The sequence below is a fragment of the Stylophora pistillata genome, chromosome 7, assembly GCF_964205215.1.
Source record: "Stylophora pistillata chromosome 7, jaStyPist1.2, whole genome shotgun sequence".
NCBI lineage: Eukaryota > Metazoa > Cnidaria > Anthozoa > Scleractinia > Pocilloporidae > Stylophora > Stylophora pistillata.
Genome location: NC_142525.1, coordinates 31,528,961 through 31,550,297, shown reverse-complemented (window position 1 = coordinate 31,550,297; position 21,337 = coordinate 31,528,961). Strand labels below are relative to the sequence as shown.

Sequence of the window (21,337 nt, the reverse complement as noted above, 5' to 3'; positions counted from 1 at the left end):
AAGGAGTTAAACGGACGGTGGAAGAGCTTGTTGGTGATGAAACATTTTCCTTATACGTGGAAAGCCTCCGAGTTCCAGATTGGGTGCTATTATATTTCAAGACCAAGGCAAGGGTATCTGGTAATACTTGGCAAGCTGTAATCAATATCACCAAACTTGGAAGGACAGGGGTAAGTAAGGTCTGTTATTAGTTATCAATCTTAAGAGGCTTCTTTTGGAAAGGATATGTCTGCACTCATATCTAATTTATCCCAACTTGGAAGCAGTTCCACAGTAACAAATTTAATGCTTGAAAGTGGTAGAAGAAGTGCAAGTCTCATTATTATTTACTATTACTATGATAATAGCTAATATTTTTAAACCTCAGTTATATCAGATGTATTTTTCATGTTAATTTTGTTGTTTAATTTTTCTCTTGCTCTCTTTCTTTGGCTTCTGTTTTAGAAATCCTTTGACACACCAATATTGTTGAACCTTAACCAAATGAAGGTGGCCAAAAAAATGATCTTTGGAGTTTGTAAAGAATACATGGATGTGAAAAAGGTGCCTTCTCCTTTACAAGGTTATCTGGTGGATTTGTTTCCTGTTTTGGAGTTGATTGTCTGCAAGCAAAGGCTGCATAATGTGTGCTAGTTATTATGCAATACAGGACGCCATATTGGATGAGAACTCGTGTGTCTTTATTGAGTAGTCCAGAGTGCATCGCGCACCCTAACATCTCTCTTCCTTCTTTTTTTTTTTTTTTTTTTTTTTTTTTGAAACTATAACTGAACAAAACAGTCAGTGACGGGTCGGCGAAAAAAAGTCTCCGCCACAGCTAGGGGGAAACAACAATGCCCCCAAATGAAGAGTGTCTTTACGCACATCGAGCAACGAAGGGGGAAGGAAAAAAAAAGAAAAAAAAATAGAGGGAAAAAAAAAACAAGGTTAAACTGAGCAGTAATAAAATGAATCTCCAACAGCAACAGTGTCATTGATGATTAGTCGGGGAGGTAGTTATAAGTTCAAACGGATAGGGGGTTTGCAAACACGGCCCGAACGAGTTTTTGTGACAGGTTTGTTTGTGTGGCTCTCCTCGGCGATGGGGCTTGGGCGATGGCATAAGCTTGGTTCGTCGGTGATAGGTGCTAATGGTATTGGAATAGGGTGGTCGGGTGCTTCCACTTCAGCAGTCGGCACTGGCATGGCACTTGAGGTAGGTGGTTGCATTGTGGGTGAAAGAGGTGGTGGGTGGGCTGGTTGAGTAATGTGTGAGATGGGTGGTTGGCATGGTGGGGATTCTGCCGTCGGCGTAGGACTAGGAGGTAGCTTATCTAACCACGACCTTGGGACTAGAGCACCAGGAGGTGGTGGCGCCGCAGGGCGCAGGTGTGCCCGGTTCCGTCTGGTTAACCCTGCGGGTGTTTCCACAATGTAGGAGCGTGGGGCCGGAATGGCGGTCACCAGACCGTAGAGCCAAGGGCCAGACTTGTGATGGGGGGACGGTTTGGCGTAGACAAAGTCACCGATATTTAACGAAGGTAGAGGGTTACTAGCAGTTATGTCATAATGTTGTTTAGCCCTAGTTCGCTTAGCTGCGATGGCTCCCTGGACTGTGTCAGTAGTATGGTCGCTGGGTAGTAAGAGCTCCGTAGATATAGGTAGGAGTCCGCGGATGCGGCGTCCCATACTCCTTTGTGCTGGGCTCAAGAGATGGCCCTCTTGGGGGGTGTTTCTGTATACAAGAAGGGCTTCATGCAGGCCGGTTTTTCCAGACTTTTTCAGGATGCGTTTTACGATTTTTACTGATGCCTCTGATTTTCCATTCCCCTTGGGCCAGTATGGTGAGCTTGTGACATGGTTTGTCTGGTATCTGTGGCAGAGCCGCTCAAAATCGGATGCAATAAATTGTGGTCCATTATCAGTTAAAATCGTTTCTGGAACACCATGTCGAGCAAAATGTGCTTCAGTTTTGGCCACAATAGTGGCAGATAAGGTGTTTTCCAGTTCATCAACCTCGATGAAGTCTGAATAGTGATCGGTTGTGACGAGGTAGGTACTCGATTCAAACGCACAAAGATCTTGACTGATAAACTGCCAAGGGTACTCTGGTATAGGCTGGGACTTCATGGGTTCCTTGGCATTCTGTAATTGGAACTGTGCGCATTTCCCACATGAACGGCATGTTTCGCGAATATCAGACTTCATGCCTGGCCAGAAGACAGTGTCCTTACAGAGACGGATGTTTGATTCCGCTCCGAAGTGGGCAGCGTGAGCCTTTTGTAGGATGGCGTTTCTTTTTGCCAGCGGGATAAGTACTTGCGTTCCTTTGTAGATTACCCCATCTTGATGGGTTAGTTCTTCCCTGAAGTTCCAATAGGGGTGTAAGCTGTGGGTAAGTTCCGATTTTCTTGAAGGCCAGCCTGTGGTTATGACCCTGATCAGGCGACAGAGGGTGGGGTCATTCGCAGTTGCAGATATGATGTCATTCAGAGTCTCGGAAGTGACCCTGGGGTTTTTGATGTCGCTGTCGATGTTAAGTCTGAAGATCTCAAAATTGGTCTGTTTTGAGTCGTTGATGGTGGGGAGAGGGGCCCTCGAGAGAGTGTCCGCCAGCATGAGTGACGTGCCTTTCTTGTATGTGGCTTTGATTTTGTACCGTTGCAGCCGCATCAGCATTTTCTGGAGGCGGCGAGGTGCTGAGTGTAGAGGCTTCTTGAATATTGTTTCTAAGGGTTGGTGGTCTGTGTGGACGTTCACTTCGCGGCCGTAAATCCAGAGGTCCCACTTGTCACAGGCCGACACTATAGCAAGGCATTCTTTTTCAATTTGAGCCCAGAGTTCTTCATTGGGGCGAAGGGTGCAGGATGTGTAAGCGACTGGTTGAAGGTCTCCGGAATCATTAGGCTGGAGGAGGGCTCCCCCAAGCCCTCCTTGTGAGGCATCCACTTGGAGGGTGACTGGCCTGTTGTTGTCAAAGTAAGCGAGGCATGGGGCACTGGTAATGAGACGCTTTGCTTGGGCAAATGCTTCCTGGTGTATGTCTGACCAGATGAAGTCACGATCCTGCTTTGTGAGGTCAAACAGGGGCTTGATCACGGGGGACAAGTTAGGGCAGAAAGTATTCAAGTAGTTCACCATGCCACAGAATCGCATCACTCCCTGCTTATCTGTAGGGGCCGGCATAGCAGAGATGGCCTTGACTTTGTTGGGGTCTGGTGTCACACCCAGGTTGGATATCACATGGCCCATAAAGGTGATCTGTGATAGTTTAAACTGAATTTTTTGCGGGTTGAACTTCAGGTGCTTGTCTCGAGCGCGCTTCATTAGGGCAAGGACATTGAGATCATGATTTCTGTTTGCTTCCTCAACTGTGTCGCCTTGGCCCACGACGAGGATGTCATCAGCTATGCAATACACATCGTGCAGACCCTCAAGGGCCTCATGCATTCGTAACTGAAATTCCTCTGGGGCACAACTAACGCCATAAGGGAGGCGGAGCCAACAGTATCGACCCCAGGGGGTGTGCATGGTGGTGAGCAGACTGGATTCATCTGTGAGCGCAACTTGAGTGAAGCCATCGAGGGCATCGAATATGGAGAATGTTTTATGCTTTTTCCTTGATAAGCGTGGAAGTATTTCCTGTATAGTAGGAATCTGGTAGCGCGGAATTATGATGGCTTTATTCAGCGTTTGGCTGGGATCTAAGCATAAGCGTATTTTGGTGGTGCCATCGGGGCGGGTCTTTTCTCTGACCGTCATGTTACTACACCAGTTTGTGGGTTGGTCCACCTTCTTGAGTTTTCCACATTTCACCATGGCGTCAAGTTGTGCTTTCACTTTTTCGAGTTTCGCCACCGGTACTCGATGGATGCCTGCATGGCAGGGTGTGACTTTAGGATCCAAAGTCAGATGGACTGGCTGACCCACATTTCCCAGGCCCTCAAAGTTGTCTTTGTACGATGTAACCAATTGGGTCTGCTGGAGGTGGCCTGGGTGCAAGTCGGTTGTAGTTGCGGACTGGGGAGGTGTTGTCTGATCTGTGGAGGCCAGATGAATGCGGGGTAGTTTGATGTCTGACGTTGGGGAGGAGAACACTCTGTCTTTGTGAAATTTCAGTAGACCGAGACGCTTGCTGTCTCTACCACTTATGAGGGCGGGTTTGCCTGGGATGCATGCCGAGTCTATTACTTGAAATTCTAGTGTTTCGAAGTGGGAGACGCCCTCGCAGGCTAGACTGACTTTGCCCAATGGGCGAATAGGTTCTCCAGAGTAAGGGAATATCTTGACATGCGAGGGGCGTAGCGGGGCAGTTGCCGATATCTTCCTGAAGACTGATGATGGTAAGGTGTTACAGGATGCGGCAGAGTCTACTTGCATTAGCACTTTTATGTTCTTTTCAGGGCTAACGGAGACTGGGAGCCAGGTGAAGTATTTGTCGTCCTCCATGTCGTCACAAAGAGCAAAAGCTGAGAAAGAGTGGACGACGTAGTCATCATCATCATCAAGATACGTTGCAGATGCTTCGTTCCCTTGAGAGAAGTGGTGAACAGTGTCTGAGCGCCGAGGGGGAGGGTGCTTGGCTTGTTTTCTTTGTTTCTTTTCAAAATCCAACTTGAACTTGTCTTTGGGGGATCTGCAGACCTTGGCAAGATGGTTCTCAGTCATATAACAATTGGTGCAGTAGGTACCTGGTTTGGTCGCTGGACAGTCCTTGCGGGGATGTCTAAGGCCTCCGCACCAACCACAGTTTCCACGACGGGGTGGTGTCGGTTTCGTTGCCAATTGATTGACTTGCTCTTCGAGGTTCGGGTTGGTAGAGTGCATAATGGCTAGGTTGGTGTTGTGAGCTGCTTCCCAGGACTTTGCACGAGCAAGTTGTTCATCGAATGTGTAGGGTGTTTTCCCGTCTTCCTTGTAGTGATGAAGGAGTAGTTCTCTAAGGTCTTTGTTGTGGACTCCTGTGCATAAGCGGTCGCGCATGAGCTCCTGGAGGGGGTCTGTCATCTCGGAATATTTGGATTTTTGGGCAATGCTTCTGATTCGGGTTTCAAAATCTGTGACGGATTCGTTAGGTTTTTGTGTGCAATTGAAGAAAGCTAGTCGTTGGGGCATGACGTTGTCTTGACCAACAAAATGACCCTCTAAACGCTGCTGATATGTCCATGGCTGTTTTTTCTCTTCTGTTGTCATTTTCGGAAGGATTGTGGTATCAAAAATTTCCAAGACATCATCCGGGAGGGCGAGAAAGAAAGCCGCTATTTCGGATTGAGCCTTTTCTGGGACCCAGTGTTCTGGAGTCGTTGGGCTTTTGCTGGCGTCCCTCCATTTTCGCTGTAGCAGGCACCAGGCATTGAATTTCCTGCGCCAAATTCTTACACTGGCTGCTTTGTCTTCGCGGAACGAAAGGTTTGGTGGCTTGCCTTCGGCCATATTTGGTTCTTACGAGGTCGTTTCTCGGTCAGAGGTCGTCGAAAGTGTACGTCTGAATCAAAAACTCGTAGATTCCGTCGCTTGAAGGAGTTAAGGCAAGGGATGGGGCGTAAAGGCAATCCCACTCCTGACATCAAGTTATTATGCAATACAGGACGCCATATTGGATGAGAACTCGTGTGTCTTTATTGAGTAGTCCAGAGTGCATCGCGCACCCTAACATGCTCACCAACTCTCAAACTTCTGATGAAGATAGATGGAAGACCCTTTTGTGGTAAATACTGACTGTCAGGTTTAAGTCTGCTGCCATAAATTATAAAAAAATACCTTATCTCGGATTAAGTGTGTGGTTGCGCATAATTTTTGTTCCCATGAATGAGAATGAAATAATAACCATTTCTATTATCATTTTTTTATGATCAGGTAGAAATCAGGTATTGGTAGGTCTGGTTCCCCGTCTTAACCCTGTTTACGACATACAGAATGCAAAGTCTGTTTACCCACTGGCCATTGCGAATCGTAAAGAAAACAGGTTCATCATTAATTTCTATTATTTTATGTTACTAAAATACTTTTTCTCCTTTGCTTGACGTGGTTACAAAGTTTTTAATTTGCATAGTAGAGACACTTTATTATAAAGCTTTCCTTACTGAAAGCCTATAGTTTTATAGAACATATATGTTACAGTTTTCATAGTTGTATTGTTGACTCAATTTCCAGTACTGGCTCTAAGATCTGACAAATGTAATATGCACAAATACACACACACACACACACACACACACACACACACACACACACACACACACACACACAAATACCCACACATTATGAATTAAACAGAAAGAGGAAAAAAACTGCAAATCCTTTTGCATTATAAGAACATTACCCCAACATAAGCTCTGAATAAACAACAAGTTTCATCGGTTGTCTTCATGCCTAATGTTATTTTGATAGGGAAAGCCTGAAGGTACTTTTAAAGGATCTAAATGAACAAAAGAGAATCATCAAGAACCAAGGAATTTTTGTTGATGGCATGAAGTTCAATGTAGAATTTGATGGTAAGATGTTTCTATCATTTTGTTACATAATGGTTATTTGCAAGAACATTAACCTTAATCTTTTTAAAAGGCAGGATGCTGACTTTCTTTTTAGAAACTTAATTGAGGGTTTTTTTTTTTTTTTTTCATTATCAGTGAACATTATTTTAAACAGTAAGTTAATTTTCTACATGTACCGGGGGTATGTCATATCATAATTCTTTATTGCTGTTGTTTTTTTGTCATATCTTAGTTTCATTGGACTACAAAACACTGATCCTTCTTTTGGTAAAGAAAGGGGATCTTGATTTTCAACTTGGTGGTCGAGGGGTAGATGTAGAATTCTGCTTTATATGCAATGCAATCAGGGTTAGTATTTGTGTTGGTGTACATGTGAATCAATGAGCATTTTTTAGTTGTAGTTCATCAGTTACAATACACAAGCTACAGTCTTCTCTAATAATGCAACCAAAAAAGTTTGTATGATAATATTAATTTATTTTGAGGTAATTTCATTTCCCATTAGGGTTGCAAATGTCATGAAGTGGCCCCAGATGAAACCTGCCTAGAATGCCTACGAAGCAAGTGTAACATAGGCAGGTATACTTTAAGTTTAGCCATTCATGATCATTAAATAATGCACAGGCTTATCTAGGAAGTGCTTGAGGCCTTTTGGGTACCAAAGTTGATGCATTGGTAAGAGCAGCTACCTTCCACCATTTATTTATTGCCATGATATTCATAAGACTATTTATTTTTTATTTATAAATAATAATAATAATAATAAACTTTAATAATGTGTCAGGCGTATTTAGCTTGAAGCTATTTGGGGACACAACTTGGAACGTTGGTTTTTGTGGAGGGAGGAAAACCGGAGGACCCGGAGAAAAACCCGCAGAGCAAGGATGAGAACCAACAAACTCAACCCACATGTGACACCAGGTTCAGGAATTGAACCCAGGCCACAGTGGTGGGAGGCGATTGCTCTCACCACTACGCCATCCCTGCTCCTCTTGGGGTACCCATTTACAATAAAATTATTGTAAATGCACCATTGTTGTCCATAATTTGCAGATCAACTGGAATCCGGGATGATCTCCTTTTTCTCCTTGATGAAGAGCTTACTAGCATTCAGTTGTGTGCACTACATATGGAGATGCGCAATACAGAGCAGCTGCTTGCATCCATTGGTCTGATTGCCTACAAGATTAGTTCACTTCCAGAAGCCAATCAAGCCCTGAAGTGCTTTGGCCCAGAGTCTTTTCATGGTGATAGAATTTCTGTTAAGAAGAAGAGTGGTCAGGAGTCTGCTATTTCAAAGCAGAATATTCATGTCAGCTCTATGTCAGGTACATGAGTGGTCAAATTATTGGCTTTGTGTGTATTTTACAATTGATTCACTTTGTGGGTATATCTATTATTTTTCCCATTGTGATAAAACACATTTCAGGTCCAACAGAATTTGAAATTCTTCAAAACCTTGAAGAGATTGTGGGATTCTCCCTTCCACTGGACAAGTTGAAGCTCTCCTACACAGCTGTAAATACAGCTAAAAATTTTATTCTTAATTGTGTTACATTTTGTCAGTCCCGTGTTGATGTAAGTCTTTGATATCAGAGGTGGCATTGGCAAGTACCTTCACTTGTGGTTAAACAGTTCTTGTTTATTTTTCTTTAAATTATGAGGTGTGGTTTATATTGTGAAACGCCCAGATGTTTCGTCGGAGAGCGCTTTTGAAATGGGCACCATTTGTAAGTACTTGCTTCCTTTTCAATTTCACAGTATGCGCTAATTACCTTTCTTATTTAGTATTTAGTATTTATTACCTTTCCTATTAATCGTATGTAGAAGTCTGTACTTTTGGGTGGCACACCCTAAAGTGCAGTATAACCCAGCATTTTTGTATTTTTACACTCTTTCTATCATCTTATTAAGTAGACTGTAATTTAAGGTGGCACACCCAAAAGTACAGTATAACCCAGTATTTTTGTATTTTTACACTCTTTTTATGATCATAGTCAATAGGCTGTACTTTCAGGTGGCACACCCAAAAGTGCAGTATAACCCAGCATTTCTGTATTTTTAAATTCTTTATATGATCGTAGTCAGTAGTCTGTACTTAAAGGTGGCACACCCAGAAGTGCAGTATAACCCAACATTTCTGTATTTTGAAATTCCTTTTATGATCGTAGTCAGTAGTCTGCACTCTAAGGTGGCACACCCAAAAGTGCAGTATAACCCAGCATTTCTGTATTTTGAAATTCTTTATATGATCGTAGTCTGTACTTTAAGGTGGCACACCCAAAAGTGCAGTATAACCCAGCATTTCTGTATTTTGAAATTCTTTATATGATCGTAGTCAGTAGTCTGTACTTTAAGGTGGCACACCCAGAAGTGCAGTGTAACCCAGCATTTTTGTATTTTGAAATTCTTTATATGATCGTAGTCAGTAGTCTGTACGTTAAGGTGGCACACCCAGAAGTGCAGTATAACCCAGCATTTCTGTATTTTGAAGTTCTTTATATGATCGTAGTCAGTAGTCTGTACTTTAAGGTGGCACACCCAAAAGTGCAGTATAAGCCAGCATTTCTGTATTTTGAAATTCTTTATATGATCGTAGTCAGTAGTCTGTACTTTAAGGTGGCACACCCAGAAGTGCAGTATAACCCAGCATTTCTGTATTTTTAAATTCTTTATATGATTGTAGTCAGTAGTCTGTACTTTAAGGTGGCACACCCAGAAGTGCAGTATAACCCAGCATTTCTGTATTTTTAAATTCTTTATATGATTGTAGTCAGTAGTCTGTACTTTAAGGTGGCACACCCAAAAGTGCAGTATAACCCAGCATTTCTGTATTTTGAAATTCTTTTTATGATCGTAGTCAGTAGTCTGCACTCTTAAGGTGGCACACCCAAAAGTGCAGTATAACCCAGCATCTCTGTAGTTTGAAATTCTTTATATGATCGTAGTCAGTAGTCTGTACTTTAAGGTGGCACACCCAAAAGTGCAGTATAACCCAGCATTTCTGTATTTTGAAATTCTCTATATGATCGTAGTCAGTAGTCTGTACTTTAAGGTGGCACACCCAAAAGTGCAGTATAACCCAGCATTTCTGTATTTTGAAATTCTCTATATGATCGTAGTCAGTAGTCTGTACTTTAAGGTGGCACACCCAAAAGTGCAGTATAAGCCAGCATTTCTGTATTTTGAAATTCTTTATATGATTGTAGTCAGTAGTCTGTACTTTAAGGTGGCACACCCAAAAGTGCAGTATAACCCAGCATTTCTGTATTTTGAAATTCTTTATATGATCGTAGTCAGTAGTCTGTACTTTAAGGTGGCACACCCAAAAGTGCAGTATAACCCAGCATCTCTGTATTTTGAAATTCTTTTTATGATCGTAGTCAGTAGTCTGTACTTTAAGGTGGCACACCCAGAAGTGCAGTATAACCCAGCATTTCTGTATTTTGAAATTCTCTATATGATCGTAGTCAGTAGTCTGTACTTTAAGGTGGCACACCCAAAAGTGCAGTATAAGCCAGCATTTCTGTATTTTGAAATTCTTTATATGATCGTAGTCAGTAGTCTGTACTTTAAGGTGGCACACCCAAAAGTGCAGTATAACCCAGCATCTCTGTATTTTGAAATTCTTTATATGATCGTAGTCAGTAGTCTGTACTTTAAGGTGGCACAAGCAGAAGTGCAGTATAACCCAGCATTTCTGTATTTTGAAATTCTTTTTATGATCGTAGTCAGTAGTCTGCACTCTTAAGGTGGCACACCCAAAAGTGCAGTATAACCCAGCATTTCTGTATTTTGAAATTCTTTTTATGATCGTAGTCAGTAGTCTGCACTCTTAAGGTGGCACACCCAAAAGTGCAGTATAACCCAGCATTTCTGTATTTTGAAATTCTTTATATGATCGTAGTCAGTAGTCTGTATTTTAAGGTGGCACACCCAAAAGTGCAGTATAAGCCAGCATTTCTGTATTTTGAAATTCTTTATATGATCGTAGTCAGTAGTCTGTACTTTAAGGTGGCACACCCAAAAGTGCAGTATAACCCAGCATTTCTGTATTTTGAAGTTCTTTATATGATCGTAGTCAGTAGTCTGTACTTTAAGGTGGCACAACCAGAAGTGCAGTATAACCCCGCATTTCTGTATTTTGAAATTCTTTTTATGATCGTAGTCAGTAGTCTGCACTCTTAAGGTGGCACACCCAAAAGTGCAGTATAACCCAGCATTTCTGTATTTTGAAATTCTTTTTATGATCGTAGTCAGTAGTCTGCACTCTTAAGGTGGCACATCCAAAAGTGCAGTATAACCCAGCATTTCTGTATTTTGAAATTCTTTATATGATCGTAGTCAGTAGTCTGTACTTTGAGGTGGCACACCCAAAAGTGCAGTATAACCCAGCATTTCTGTATTTTGAAATTCTTTATATGATCGTAGTCAGTAGTCTGTACTTTAAGGTGGCACACCCAAAAGTGCAGTATAACCCAGCATTTCTGTATTTTGAAGTTCTTTATATGATCGTAGTCAGTAGTCTGTACTTTAAGGTGGCACACCCAAAAGTGCAGTATAACCCAGCATTTCTGTATTTTGAAATTCTTTATATGATCGTAGTCAGTAGTCTGTACTTTAAGGTGGCACACCCAAAAGTGCAGTACAACCCAGCATTTCTGTATTTTGAAATTCTTTATATGATCGTAGTCAGTAGTCTGTACTTTAAGGTGGCACACCCAAAAGTGCAGTATAACCCAGCATTTCTGTATTTTGAAATTCTTTATATGATCGTAGTCAGTAGTCTGCACTCTTAAGGTGGCACAACCAGAAGTGCAGTATAACCCAGCATTTCTGTATTTTGAAATTCTTTTTATGATCATAGTCAGTAGTCTGCACTCTTAAGGTGGCACACCCAAAAGTGCAGTATAACCCAGCATTTCTGTATTTTGAAATTCTTTATATGATCGTGGTCAGTAGTCTGTACTTTAAGGTGGCACACCCAAAAGTGCAGTATAACCCAGCATTTCTGTATTTTGAAATTCTTTATATGATCGTAGTCAGTAGTCTGTACTTTAAGGTGGCACACCCAAAAGTGCAGTATAACCCAGCATCTCTGTATTTTGAAATTCTTTATATGATCGTAGTCAGTAGTCTGCACTCTAAGGTGGCACACCCAAAAGTGCAGTATAACCCAGCATTTCTGTATTTTGAAATTCTTTATATGATCGTAGTCAGTAGTCTGCACTCTAAGGTGGCACACCCAAAAGTGCAGTATAACCCAGCATTTCTGTATTTTTAAACTCTGTATATAATCATAGTCATTAGGCTGTACTTTAAGTGGCACACCCAGAGACGCCTGTTCGTCAACAAGAAAAATTCCAGCGCATTTGAAGTTTGGATGGCCGAGGGGTTGGTACTTATTTAAGGAAATACAGTATATAGATTACTTGAGGCTGTGCGCGTTATTTTGTGTTGTTGCATAATTCATGTTATCTCGTATTGCCCAGTTTGTCAGGAAATCAGTCGTTGTCGTGTGTTTACGTCCTACAAAAACGTTGCATCGGAAATTTCATGATCCAGCTTCACAAAGAAATGTACCAGCTTTTGTTTTGCCTTGATTTATTCATTGATTTTTTTTTTCACAGCATTTTGTGTTTTGAAGTTCTCTTCCCGTCGCGGTTTGCAGGGCACCTTCTAGCAGTAAATGAAACTGTTTTTCAAATTTGTGTCTCAAATGACCATTTATTATTGTCGCTCTGCTGTAGATAGGTGAAGAGCTCAAAGAGCAAAACAGTTTGAGTCACAAGAATTTCTTCACGTTATATATCCCAGAAGCACTTAGGTATTACTCTGAATGCCAGGACTTCAGCCTGGGTGAACCAGAAAGGATAGAAAACACTTCCCTATTTTAACCATGAATGAAAACCTAAGTATGTTATATATCCCAGTAGCATTAAGGCATTACAATGAATGCCAGGACTTCTGCCTGGGTGAACCAATAAGGATAGGCAACAATTCCCCGTGATTGTCAAAGAAACTAAGTATGTCATGTATTCCAGAAGCACTAAGGCATTACTCTTAATATCAGGACTTCAGCCTGGGTGAACCAGAAAAGATAGACAACACTTCCCTATATTAACCATGACTGAAAAGCTAAGTATGTTATATATCCCTGAAGCACTCAGGCATTAATTACACTAAATACCAGGACTTCAGCCTGTGTGAACCAGAAAGGATAGACAACACTTCCCAAGATTGACCATGAATGAAAAACTAAGTATGTTATATATCCCTGAAGCACTCAGGCATTACATTGAATGCCAGGAATTCAACCTGGGTGAACCAGAAAGGAAAGACAACATTTCCCTCTATTAACCGTGAATGGAAAACTAAGTTTGCTATATATCCCAGAAGCCCTCTGGCATTACGCTGAATGCTATATTAATCAAAAAAATATGACAAATAAATATATATCTCAGAAGTGATCAGGCAACACTAAACAAAAGATTATTATTACAGGATTAAACTTCAAGAAAATAGATTTCTTTAAAAGAAAACAATGTTGACTGTGCCATACTACAATGGGTGCACACAATTTAAAAATTTAAATGTTATACATTGCATGCAGAGCACATAAATTGACATCACATGGTTCCTCTTCAAGGGGAAAGAGCAAGTCATCTCTTAACCCTGTCCATCTGAAACAGAGAGAAAAAAAATCAGTGAATTTAGTTTCCACCTTTGTAATCCAAACCTACCATATTTCTGCTGGTAACTGTCTGTCAAACTGAGTATCCCAAGTGAAATTTAAAGACATGGGTTCCAAATAGAAAGTGAAGTACCATACTTCAAGCTGGACGTTTTTATGCTTGTCAATACGGAAATGCAGAGTTGTACCTACCCCCCAATATTTGCTTTGCTCTTTGGGAAACACTCAGCCCAGGCTTTCCCTCGAGGAACATCAGGACAGGCACATACCTATCAATAAAGGGCACCTACGACTTAATAATGAATGAACTTGGCTAAAGTCATATAATATTCACTATTATTTGTAGATATATAATCACTGTTCACCACAGATAAAATATGTTCATGTTTGTGGACAGATTTCTGCCTTTCCATAAAGCCAAGAAAGCTGTCTTGAATTGATTACAAATAAATTGCATCACAAATACCGATAACCTGAAAATGTTTTGTGTTACTGTTTAATTCTGCCATGATGCATGTCATTTAGCAATTGCAGGTATAACCTACCTCAATAACTTTGCAGAATACACAGCACTGTGTCCAATCCGGCCTCGCTGGCAAAGTCCATTGATATATTTGTTAGCATCACCACCTTTTTGCTTGAGTAGCATAACATGGCTAGACATGTAACATAAAAACATTGCAAAACTAAAAAAATATGAAGAGTCAAGATTGGCAGACAAATAACCTGGAAATTTAACGTAGGTACTAAAAGTTGGAATCACCTGAAACCAACGATGAAACCACCTGAAATTTACTTAGGCAGTGGAAGTTAAAGCCACCTTTCATCAGCTATATTCTGTCATTTGCAGTAAAATACCTTGCAAAAAATCCACATATATTTCACACTTGCAATAACAAAGTCAGTGAAACTCTAGGTCACGCTATAAATTCGTCTCTGATTAAAAAGAAACACAATGTTCAAAATTTCCTTAGGAAGTTTGAAAATCTTTAGGCCTTCCTGGGCTTTTTCATATATAATTTGCATAATCTCGTTGAAAAAACTTCACGTATTTCTTTCGATTTAAAACAGTTTCTTCTTTGCATTCGCGATCGCATGTTGTTATTGTCACGCAAGTGCTTTGTCAAGAAATGAATTCGCCTACTCCCGTGCACTCCCAGCCATTCGTAGAGCTAATTGAGTGTGTTTTCAACAAGAACAATGGAGTGTTTCCTTGAAGACCTGTTTGTGGTGCCTATTCTGTACTGTAAGGCATTATATACGATATCCGTAAGCCGGGCTCCCTGTGGATAAACTCGATTGTTAACACTTATTTTCTGATGTCACCCGTATTTAAATAGGTGCTTTCATGTTGTTTTAAATTGTTTCGAGATATTTTCAGGTAATTTCAGATGGTTTCCTTGGGGGTTTCAGGTGGTTTCATCGGTGGTTTCAGATGGTTTCAAGTGGTTTCAGGTGATTCCAACTTAAAGTACCTACGGGAAATTTAACTTTAAATGCATCTTCCATCAACCACTATAAGCTGCAAAATCAAACTCAGGCACTTTGCTGGATCTTTAATGAAATTTAATGGTATTGAGTTCTGATACACCACAAAACCAACATTCACAACAAAACATAAGGCAGCAAATACACTTAGCCGGTTTAAGACGTCACTCTATAGCAACCAGCCTTTTCGAATATTTGAACTTCTGTTTACCTGAATCTCGTGATGACTCTTCAAATGGGTATTTTTCTGACTACCAATACGTTTAAAAGTTGTCTGTGCCAAAAACGGCCTTGAATATTGAGCCCGCCTACGTCTTGCATCGTCTCCAAGCGCCCTCCGAAGCATTGTTGATCTTGAATAATTTACATCTAAAACGGTTGTTAATCGTGGTCGCTTCACATTACTTTCCATTTCTTCTTTAGAATTAGCCTTAAGCATGATAAGTCCGCTTTCGTTGCCTACCTGTTTTGTATCCAGATTTGGAGAAAATGATTTTTATCTATCAAGTTTGTCTCAGTCACATTTGGTCCACCATTGATGCCAGGCAGAACTTAAGCCAGATTACCCGCTTTCTTCTGCTGTCGGTTTCGCTTTCTCCATTCTCTACTTTGTTTAGGTTTCTCCTTGGGAGTATATTTTCGCGATTTTACCTCCTGTTTATTTGGTTTTTCCAGCTTAGTGGAGGCCTCAAGGTCCGCCGACATTTTATTAATGTATTCCCAAGGAAGAAGAGCGAATTAGTTGAAACAGTACGTGCATCCGATCTCGTAATTTACAAAAACTTTATTGTTGTGGTGAAAAATGAGAGCCGTCTTATTGAAACTTCATGACAATATAAGCCGGCAAAGAAAACACTGTAAAAGGAATTATCTGTCACATCGATGTCAGCAGCAACAAGATTATGACGCCTTACAGGAAAGCTACCTGGAGCGCTCAAAAAGCCCCATACATTTTCTTAGACTTTTAGTCTAAGAAAATGTATGGGACTTTCCGGGATACTTGCAGTGCAGACGATTTGCGTCCCCTCATGGGCTAAATGACTTTTTAACATGACGTCATATAATCAGTGAGAACTTAGGACATTTTATGGGGTCATACATGGACTTCTAACTCAGTGATAGTTTGGTGCAGGTGAACCTTCGCACAGGCATGTGGCAACTTTCTGTATTCGTTTTGTAATACCTGTAGCTTACCTCTTTGACTGCTCTGCATCATTATGGCTCACAGAAGTTCTAATTATTATCGATCAAAGTCTCTGAATGCCCAATGGGAGGATCTAAGCCGCTCAGTAAGTTATGTTCTGAACGAGCACGAGGAACCGATTCCAAAGGCGGAAAGAGTTCGGCAGATTACGAAGGCGCATTGGGTGAATAGTTTAGAACGTACTCACTGTGCCGATGGAAGCTGTCGGAAGAAATTTACGTTAACGGAAAGGAAGCATCACTGCAGAAGGTATGTAAACTGCTAGTTAACACTTCTAGCGGACCTTGGTTCCATCTTCTACAGAATAACGCATCAGTGTAAGTTAGACTCCAAATCGATAAATTTAATTTATCTTGCTTCCTTTATCATCTGAGGACGATATTTAATTAATAATTGAATGGGTGGAAATTGATTCAGATTACCAATTCTGTACATGCTGTAATCTTTCCTTGTAAACGTTTGGCCAATGTATTAGTTAATGACCAGTTGACTTGATTCTTCTTACAAAGGTCTAAGCTGTCAACATTATTATTATTGTAGGGGACGGGTAGTAGAAGCATTAGTTATTATTATTTTCTTCTGAGAGGGGGACTTAAGTTAATTTGGGCTGGGTAAACAGATATGTCGACATATTAATACGTGAGGGATCTCGCATTTACTTTCCCATTACATCAAAGTGGATAAGCCATAAAAATGTTGCAACCATTTGACAGAAAGTATATCTGAATTTAAGATTGGTATTAAGTTGTTTGAATTGAGAGTTATATTGAGATTTGTTGTGATGTATTTATTTAAATTTAGTTGTTAGATTTAACTGATTTTGTACATGATCTTGTCAGCTTTGTTGTTAATTCAGGGTGTCTACATAAATGCAATTAACCAATCATTATGTTATCTTATAACCAAAAGGTGATCATGTAATGTGATCATCTGAATGAGAGTAGCTTAAAACTCCAGTTTCGCGTTCTGTGCTGATAACCACTGTTCGAATGTTTGCAGATACTGTCAAGCGTGAAAACGAGGCTAACCCTGTATCATATCATACAACCCTGTATCATATCATACAAACAAACCAAGGGCGAGCGTGTAAAAATGTTGATTTTTTTAACTTATAAGAGCTCTTTGAAGAAAATATTTAAGTCGAAAAATGTGGCGAAGGCTGCCTGGTGGACACAATTCAGAAGATAGAGGACTTTCAAAAGCTTACAGTGAAATATTTAAGAGAAATATTGAAAGTAGAAAACCAGCCATGTGGCAGCAAGAAGGCTGATCTTGTCCTAAGATGTCAAGCTATTTATCAAAGAAAAGTGGTCTGCATCGAGCCTGACAACGTTTCAAAACAAGAACAGCCATTGATATCGTTGATTTCGAACACCAAAAGTGGCCACGAAATAACGTACGAAGTTTTGTCTAGAGATCAAGCTTCTCGGGGATGTGAGTGGAGCAAGGACTTGCGAAATATACCGTCGTTCAACCGCGTACAACTCTACGACTATGGATATGGATGGCTCTGCTCCTGAAAAATATAAACACCAAAGTTTAAAGTAATCTTGAGTTTAACTTGATACTTCGATAGCCTTATATTAATAAAGAAATATTCAAAATCTTCAAAGCTAAGTGAATCGTATGAAAAGAATCATTGCAATTTGCTAAACTTTAACTTATATAGCTTACATAAAACTCAAGAGCTCACTAAAAGCTCACATTTTATGGGCAGTCTTATGGGCATACAAAAACATACCTAGTCGTAGCCTGTACCGCATTCCTCCCGGAGGTTTGCATAGGTCATTTTCCTTAAAATGATGGCCGCATAAGACTGTTGAAGGTTTCACGTAAAAGCCGTCTCTGCCGTGCTGCCGCTTGATTAAATTGCACCATCGATTTCGAAGCGATGGCTTGGTTGGAAACTTAAAGAAGTGAATTTTCGATGGTGTTCCGTCGCTTAGATATTCAAAATTATTACAAGCTACCACTGAACACTGCTTCCCTCCACTTCTATGTTTTCTTTGGAGCTTTGGTTCGTTCATTGTGCTTATAGAGCCAACAACAAATCTAAAACGAAACCTTCGTGCTTTGTTTTTTTCAAGTGTTATACAGGGATAGCCTCGATTTCAGGTTTACATTTGCGCCTGCAGTGCATGTACAGCAGCATTTCGTGGAACGAGCAAAGGGAGTATTAGGAAGTGACTTTTGTCAGTAATAGTGATTGACAGTGGACAACTGTAATATGTCTTAATTTACTCGATCAAACCTCATTGTCCACCATTAATCACAGGTTCAAACTATTTAGTCCATCCTTAAGTGTTGTTTATTCTCTGAATTGGTTACCATACTTTTTATTTAAAGGTGTGGTGAGGTATTTTGTGGCGAGTGCTCTCAATACAGGCGTCGCTTGTCAGTCTTTGCAACTCTAGATCCAGATGGAATCAGCTACAGAGTGAGAAATATTTTTTTATTCATTACTTTTTGTTTCTAGTAAATTTACATTTACTGAGATTCTGTAACCTAATGGTCAGTTAAGTCCTTGTCATTTTTACAAGGAAAGTTACTGAGAATAGGCCATTTTACAGTTTTGTACTTAGTTGCCAAGCCTTTGATTTGGAGTGAGGCTGAAGGTGACCTTGTCGTGATAGAGACCTGGATCTAGTTAGCATGATAATAAAGTGATTTACATTTGAAAGGCAGCAGGGTTTGTATCATAACAAGGTCACCCCTAGCCTCACTCCTGTTCAAAGGCTTGGCAACCAAGCACACCACTGTAAAATGGACTATTACTCTTTCCCCCCCCCCCTCCTCTGGGTTACTAGATACAGAACCAGTAGGAAAAGTGTTACCAGTAATTTGATGCTGACTCATTAACTGTTGTCTTGATTTTCTCTTGTCAGGTGTGTAAAAGCTGTTTTGATGATGTTGGACCCCAGACAGATGGAGCTTTCTGCTCATTATGGAAAGAATTTAACCATGTCCGAAACCTTGTGAAATCAAAGAAAAATAACAATGATCATAAAGATGGACCTGGCCACTCTTTGAGGGATATCAAAGAAGAGTTACAAAGACTTGTGGATGGTTTTGCAAAGCACATTGGCCAATCGAAGTTAAAGTCCTTTGTGACTGAAGCTTTCAGCTTTATGAAGATCCCAGATTGGCAAAGATCAAAACATTGGATGGTGAGAAGCTAAATCAATTTCTTAGCAATGTAAGGTGAATAAATACCATGAAATGCAGGCAAAACCATTGTTGTGTCTAAAGATTTTCTCCAAGTAATGATGTAAAGTTAAAGTGTTTTTGCAACTTTTATTTACACTTTTGTGCCACAGAAAAATTTTGCATATGTAATTTTTGGATTTTGCAGATTTTTCTTGATCTGCAAAAGCAGATTTCCACAGAGGAAAAAAAACCTTGATTAAAAATTTGATTCTACTAAAACTTTTCCACGCTTAAAGACAATAACCAAAGTCTTCCCATTTTATTCCGTTAATACAATTTGGATATATTCCTAAAACTGTGTCATAAATCTGGTATTGAAATGTCCATCTTTTCTAAAATTAATGTACTCTTTTTTCTACACGCAAGCCACCCAAACTGAGTACATCATTTTGTTCATGTTCTGTCTTTTTCAGCAAAGCTCGTCAAGGAACTACTGTACATTGTGTAATAAAACGTTTTCAGTAACAGAGACAAAGTCCCACTGCAAGTAAGTACGTAGTATAAGTAGTAACTCCTGAAATGAAGTAGCCTGAAAGCCGTGGTAACAACCATAATTCCTCTTTTCCCCTTTACCACTTATCACCATGGTGAACTTTCACAGCACCTCTAGAATGGCTGAAAGAATTACTTTATAAATCTTGAAATCTGAACTTTCATGACATTTGCTTTTACAACAACTAAAGCAATGTTAACTTTAGTCATTACAAATTGATGGGGGAAGTCCCGGGGAGCCTGCAATTAGCAAAGCTATTTTAGACAGGCCATCCAACTTAACAACCTCGTTTGCATGTCAGGTTTTGGGTTTGGTTAGTTTCAGTCTTACATCTGATTGGTTGGACAGTAGGTGGGAGTTTCCACAGCTAATCTCTTTATGGATATGAACTATTTTTCTTTTGTTTGCCAGGGTGTGCGGGTCAATAATATGTTCATTTTGTTCTCAAGAAACTCTTATCCTGTATCCTGCTGGTGAATCCGCCGTCGTTCAGTGGTCCCTCATCAACATTATCGGTTCCCCTGATAAAGAACCAGCCGGCTGTTTGTATCTGCGAGTCTGTAACGCTTGTCATAGCGAAGCCGCAGAATTGCAGGGAAATACTGTTCTCGATGGACCCACTGTCGGGTCAATATTAGATGATATAGTCAAAATCAACTCAACTCTTACACGACTTCAAGGAAAAATAAACGAGGTGCTGCCCAAGTATGGGTTACTTGTAGACGCTGTTGAGGCAAAGAGGGATTTGAAAGGATTGGTGCCTGTTGAGAGCAGTGCAACGCAGACACTCACCAAATACCATTTGGATTTATCAGATTTATTTACGCAATTTGCAGTCGATATACAAGGCCTGCGACGACTTAAACCGCAAACTAACACACAATTGAAGCTCGCGAAGAATTTAACCAGCAGTATGTTTAATTTTTACAATGATAACTTTCCAGTTTTTCGGGAGAGCAAGAAACGTTTGTTTGAAATACTTCCAAAGGAAATATTGGAAAAAGTTCAAGGTATTGTTGATCAAAATGCCATCAACAACTCGTACATCTATGTTAAACAGCTCGGTCTCGAAGCTTTGTTATTGTCAGACAGACATCAGTTCGACAACCAAGTTGCCGTATTCCTGGCAGACTGCGAGAACGTTTGCCTCGAAGATTTGAGGAGACAAATTGAGGCATGTCAAGGGGATTGGGAACAACACCAGAAGCTTCTCCGTGAGCTGCTTCGAAGCAACGTCAAGGAACATCGCCTAATCATTCCTTCCAAGCGACGCACTGCGGCACGAGGTGCTAGTTATGTTGAAGAGTACCTATTTGAACGCTGTTTTCTCATCGTGGCAAAGACAATTCATCAACTAAATGCCAAAACAACAGAGAAAAAGTTCTCCGCTTCCAAGAAAGCATTGCAAAACTTGAATGAACAGCTGACGTGTTTACTTACAAGTGTTGTTTAAAAATATCATGTTGTAATTACAAATTTACTCGTCAAACGAAAACGGTCCCCAAGGGTACCCTCTGTAGATAAAGACGCATTCAATTTTTTTCTTATACTACTTTTTTGTCAACTCTTTCTTATATGCCACTTTCGAGTTTCTGCATGCCATAGTTGTGGTCTGGCTACACACAAGACACTATCAGATACAGTGAAATATATGAAGTTCATATATTTTGAACTGCGGTATTAGATACATATGGTGAACGATCCTCACAGTAGATAGCGCTATTTAAGCAATAACGAAAATCAGACCTGAAAAAAATCAGGCCTGTACGGGATTCGAA

At 40.4% G+C, this 21,337-nt stretch overlaps 2 protein-coding genes and 1 long non-coding RNA gene across 10 annotated transcripts; 2 read left to right on the top strand and 1 right to left on the bottom strand.

Moving 5' to 3' along the window:
• Positions 1–5,443: 5,443 nt before the first annotated feature.
• On the top strand, positions 5,444–12,180 carry LOC148727454 (uncharacterized). Of its 5 annotated transcripts, none has more exons than XR_015989343.1 (8): positions 5,444–5,686; positions 5,836–5,944; positions 6,370–6,473; positions 6,706–6,821; positions 6,979–7,052; positions 7,527–7,801; positions 7,903–8,203; positions 12,104–12,180. XR_015989343.1 is itself a non-coding variant. In XM_088726921.1 (8 exons), exons 1-8 carry the CDS (start codon positions 5,659–5,661, stop codon positions 12,154–12,156), a joined length of 825 nt encoding a protein of 274 aa, XP_088583047.1. In that variant the 5' UTR covers positions 5,444–5,658; the 3' UTR covers positions 12,157–12,180. The 5 variants fall into 5 exon arrangements, 3 of the variants coding, with proteins under 3 accessions (XP_088583047.1, XP_088583045.1, XP_088583046.1); XR_015989342.1 differs by having other exon boundaries at positions 7,903–10,574; positions 10,663–12,180; XM_088726921.1 differs by having other exon boundaries at positions 8,138–8,203.
• Positions 12,181–12,943: 763 nt separating this feature from the next.
• LOC148727453 (uncharacterized) lies at positions 12,944–15,691 on the bottom strand. Of its 3 annotated transcripts, XR_015989345.1 has the most exons (4): positions 15,222–15,677; positions 13,713–13,823; positions 13,360–13,436; positions 12,944–13,156 (listed from the first exon to the last, which is right to left on the bottom strand). It is a non-coding gene; the product is annotated as an uncharacterized LOC148727453 (long non-coding RNA). The 3 variants fall into 3 exon arrangements; XR_015989344.1 differs by lacking the exon at positions 12,944–13,156 and having other exon boundaries at positions 13,280–13,436; positions 15,222–15,691; XR_015989346.1 differs by lacking the exon at positions 12,944–13,156 and having other exon boundaries at positions 13,280–13,436; positions 14,312–15,690.
• An 84-nt stretch (positions 15,692–15,775) lies between these two features.
• On the top strand, positions 15,776–21,111 carry LOC111332287 (uncharacterized). Of its 2 annotated transcripts, XM_088726914.1 has the most exons (6): positions 16,001–16,108; positions 16,859–17,403; positions 18,206–18,296; positions 18,745–19,026; positions 19,480–19,553; positions 19,971–21,111. In XM_088726914.1, the coding sequence occupies exons 2-6, from the start codon at positions 17,354–17,356 to the stop codon at positions 21,010–21,012; spliced, it is 1,539 nt and encodes a 512-aa protein (XP_088583040.1). In that variant the 5' UTR covers positions 16,001–16,108; positions 16,859–17,353; the 3' UTR covers positions 21,013–21,111. The 2 variants fall into 2 exon arrangements, with proteins under 2 accessions (XP_022793330.2, XP_088583040.1); XM_022937595.2 differs by lacking the exon at positions 16,859–17,403 and having other exon boundaries at positions 15,776–16,108.
• The last annotated feature ends 226 nt before the right edge of the window (positions 21,112–21,337 follow it).

What these genes read in the sequence shown, in the direction of transcription:
- LOC148727454 (XM_088726919.1), top strand. Translation starts at nt 5,659, where the DNA reads ATGAAGATAGATGGAAGACCCTTTTGTG. An exon ending in GCGAATCGTAAAGAAAACAG is followed by an intron (nt 5,945 to 6,369) that starts GTTCATCATTAA and finishes TTATTTTGATAG; the next exon opens with GGAAAGCCTGAAGGTACTTT. An exon ending in GTTCAATGTAGAATTTGATG is followed by an intron (nt 6,474 to 6,705) that starts GTAAGATGTTTC and finishes GTCATATCTTAG; the next exon opens with TTTCATTGGACTACAAAACA.
- LOC111332287 (XM_022937595.2), top strand. Translation starts at nt 15,873, where the DNA reads ATGGCTCACAGAAGTTCTAATTATTATCGATCAAAGTCTCTGAATGCC. An exon ending in AGGAAGCATCACTGCAGAAG is followed by an intron (nt 16,109 to 18,205) that starts GTATGTAAACTG and finishes TTTTATTTAAAG; the next exon opens with GTGTGGTGAGGTATTTTGTG. An exon ending in AAAGATCAAAACATTGGATG is followed by an intron (nt 19,027 to 19,479) that starts GTGAGAAGCTAA and finishes TGTCTTTTTCAG; the next exon opens with CAAAGCTCGTCAAGGAACTA.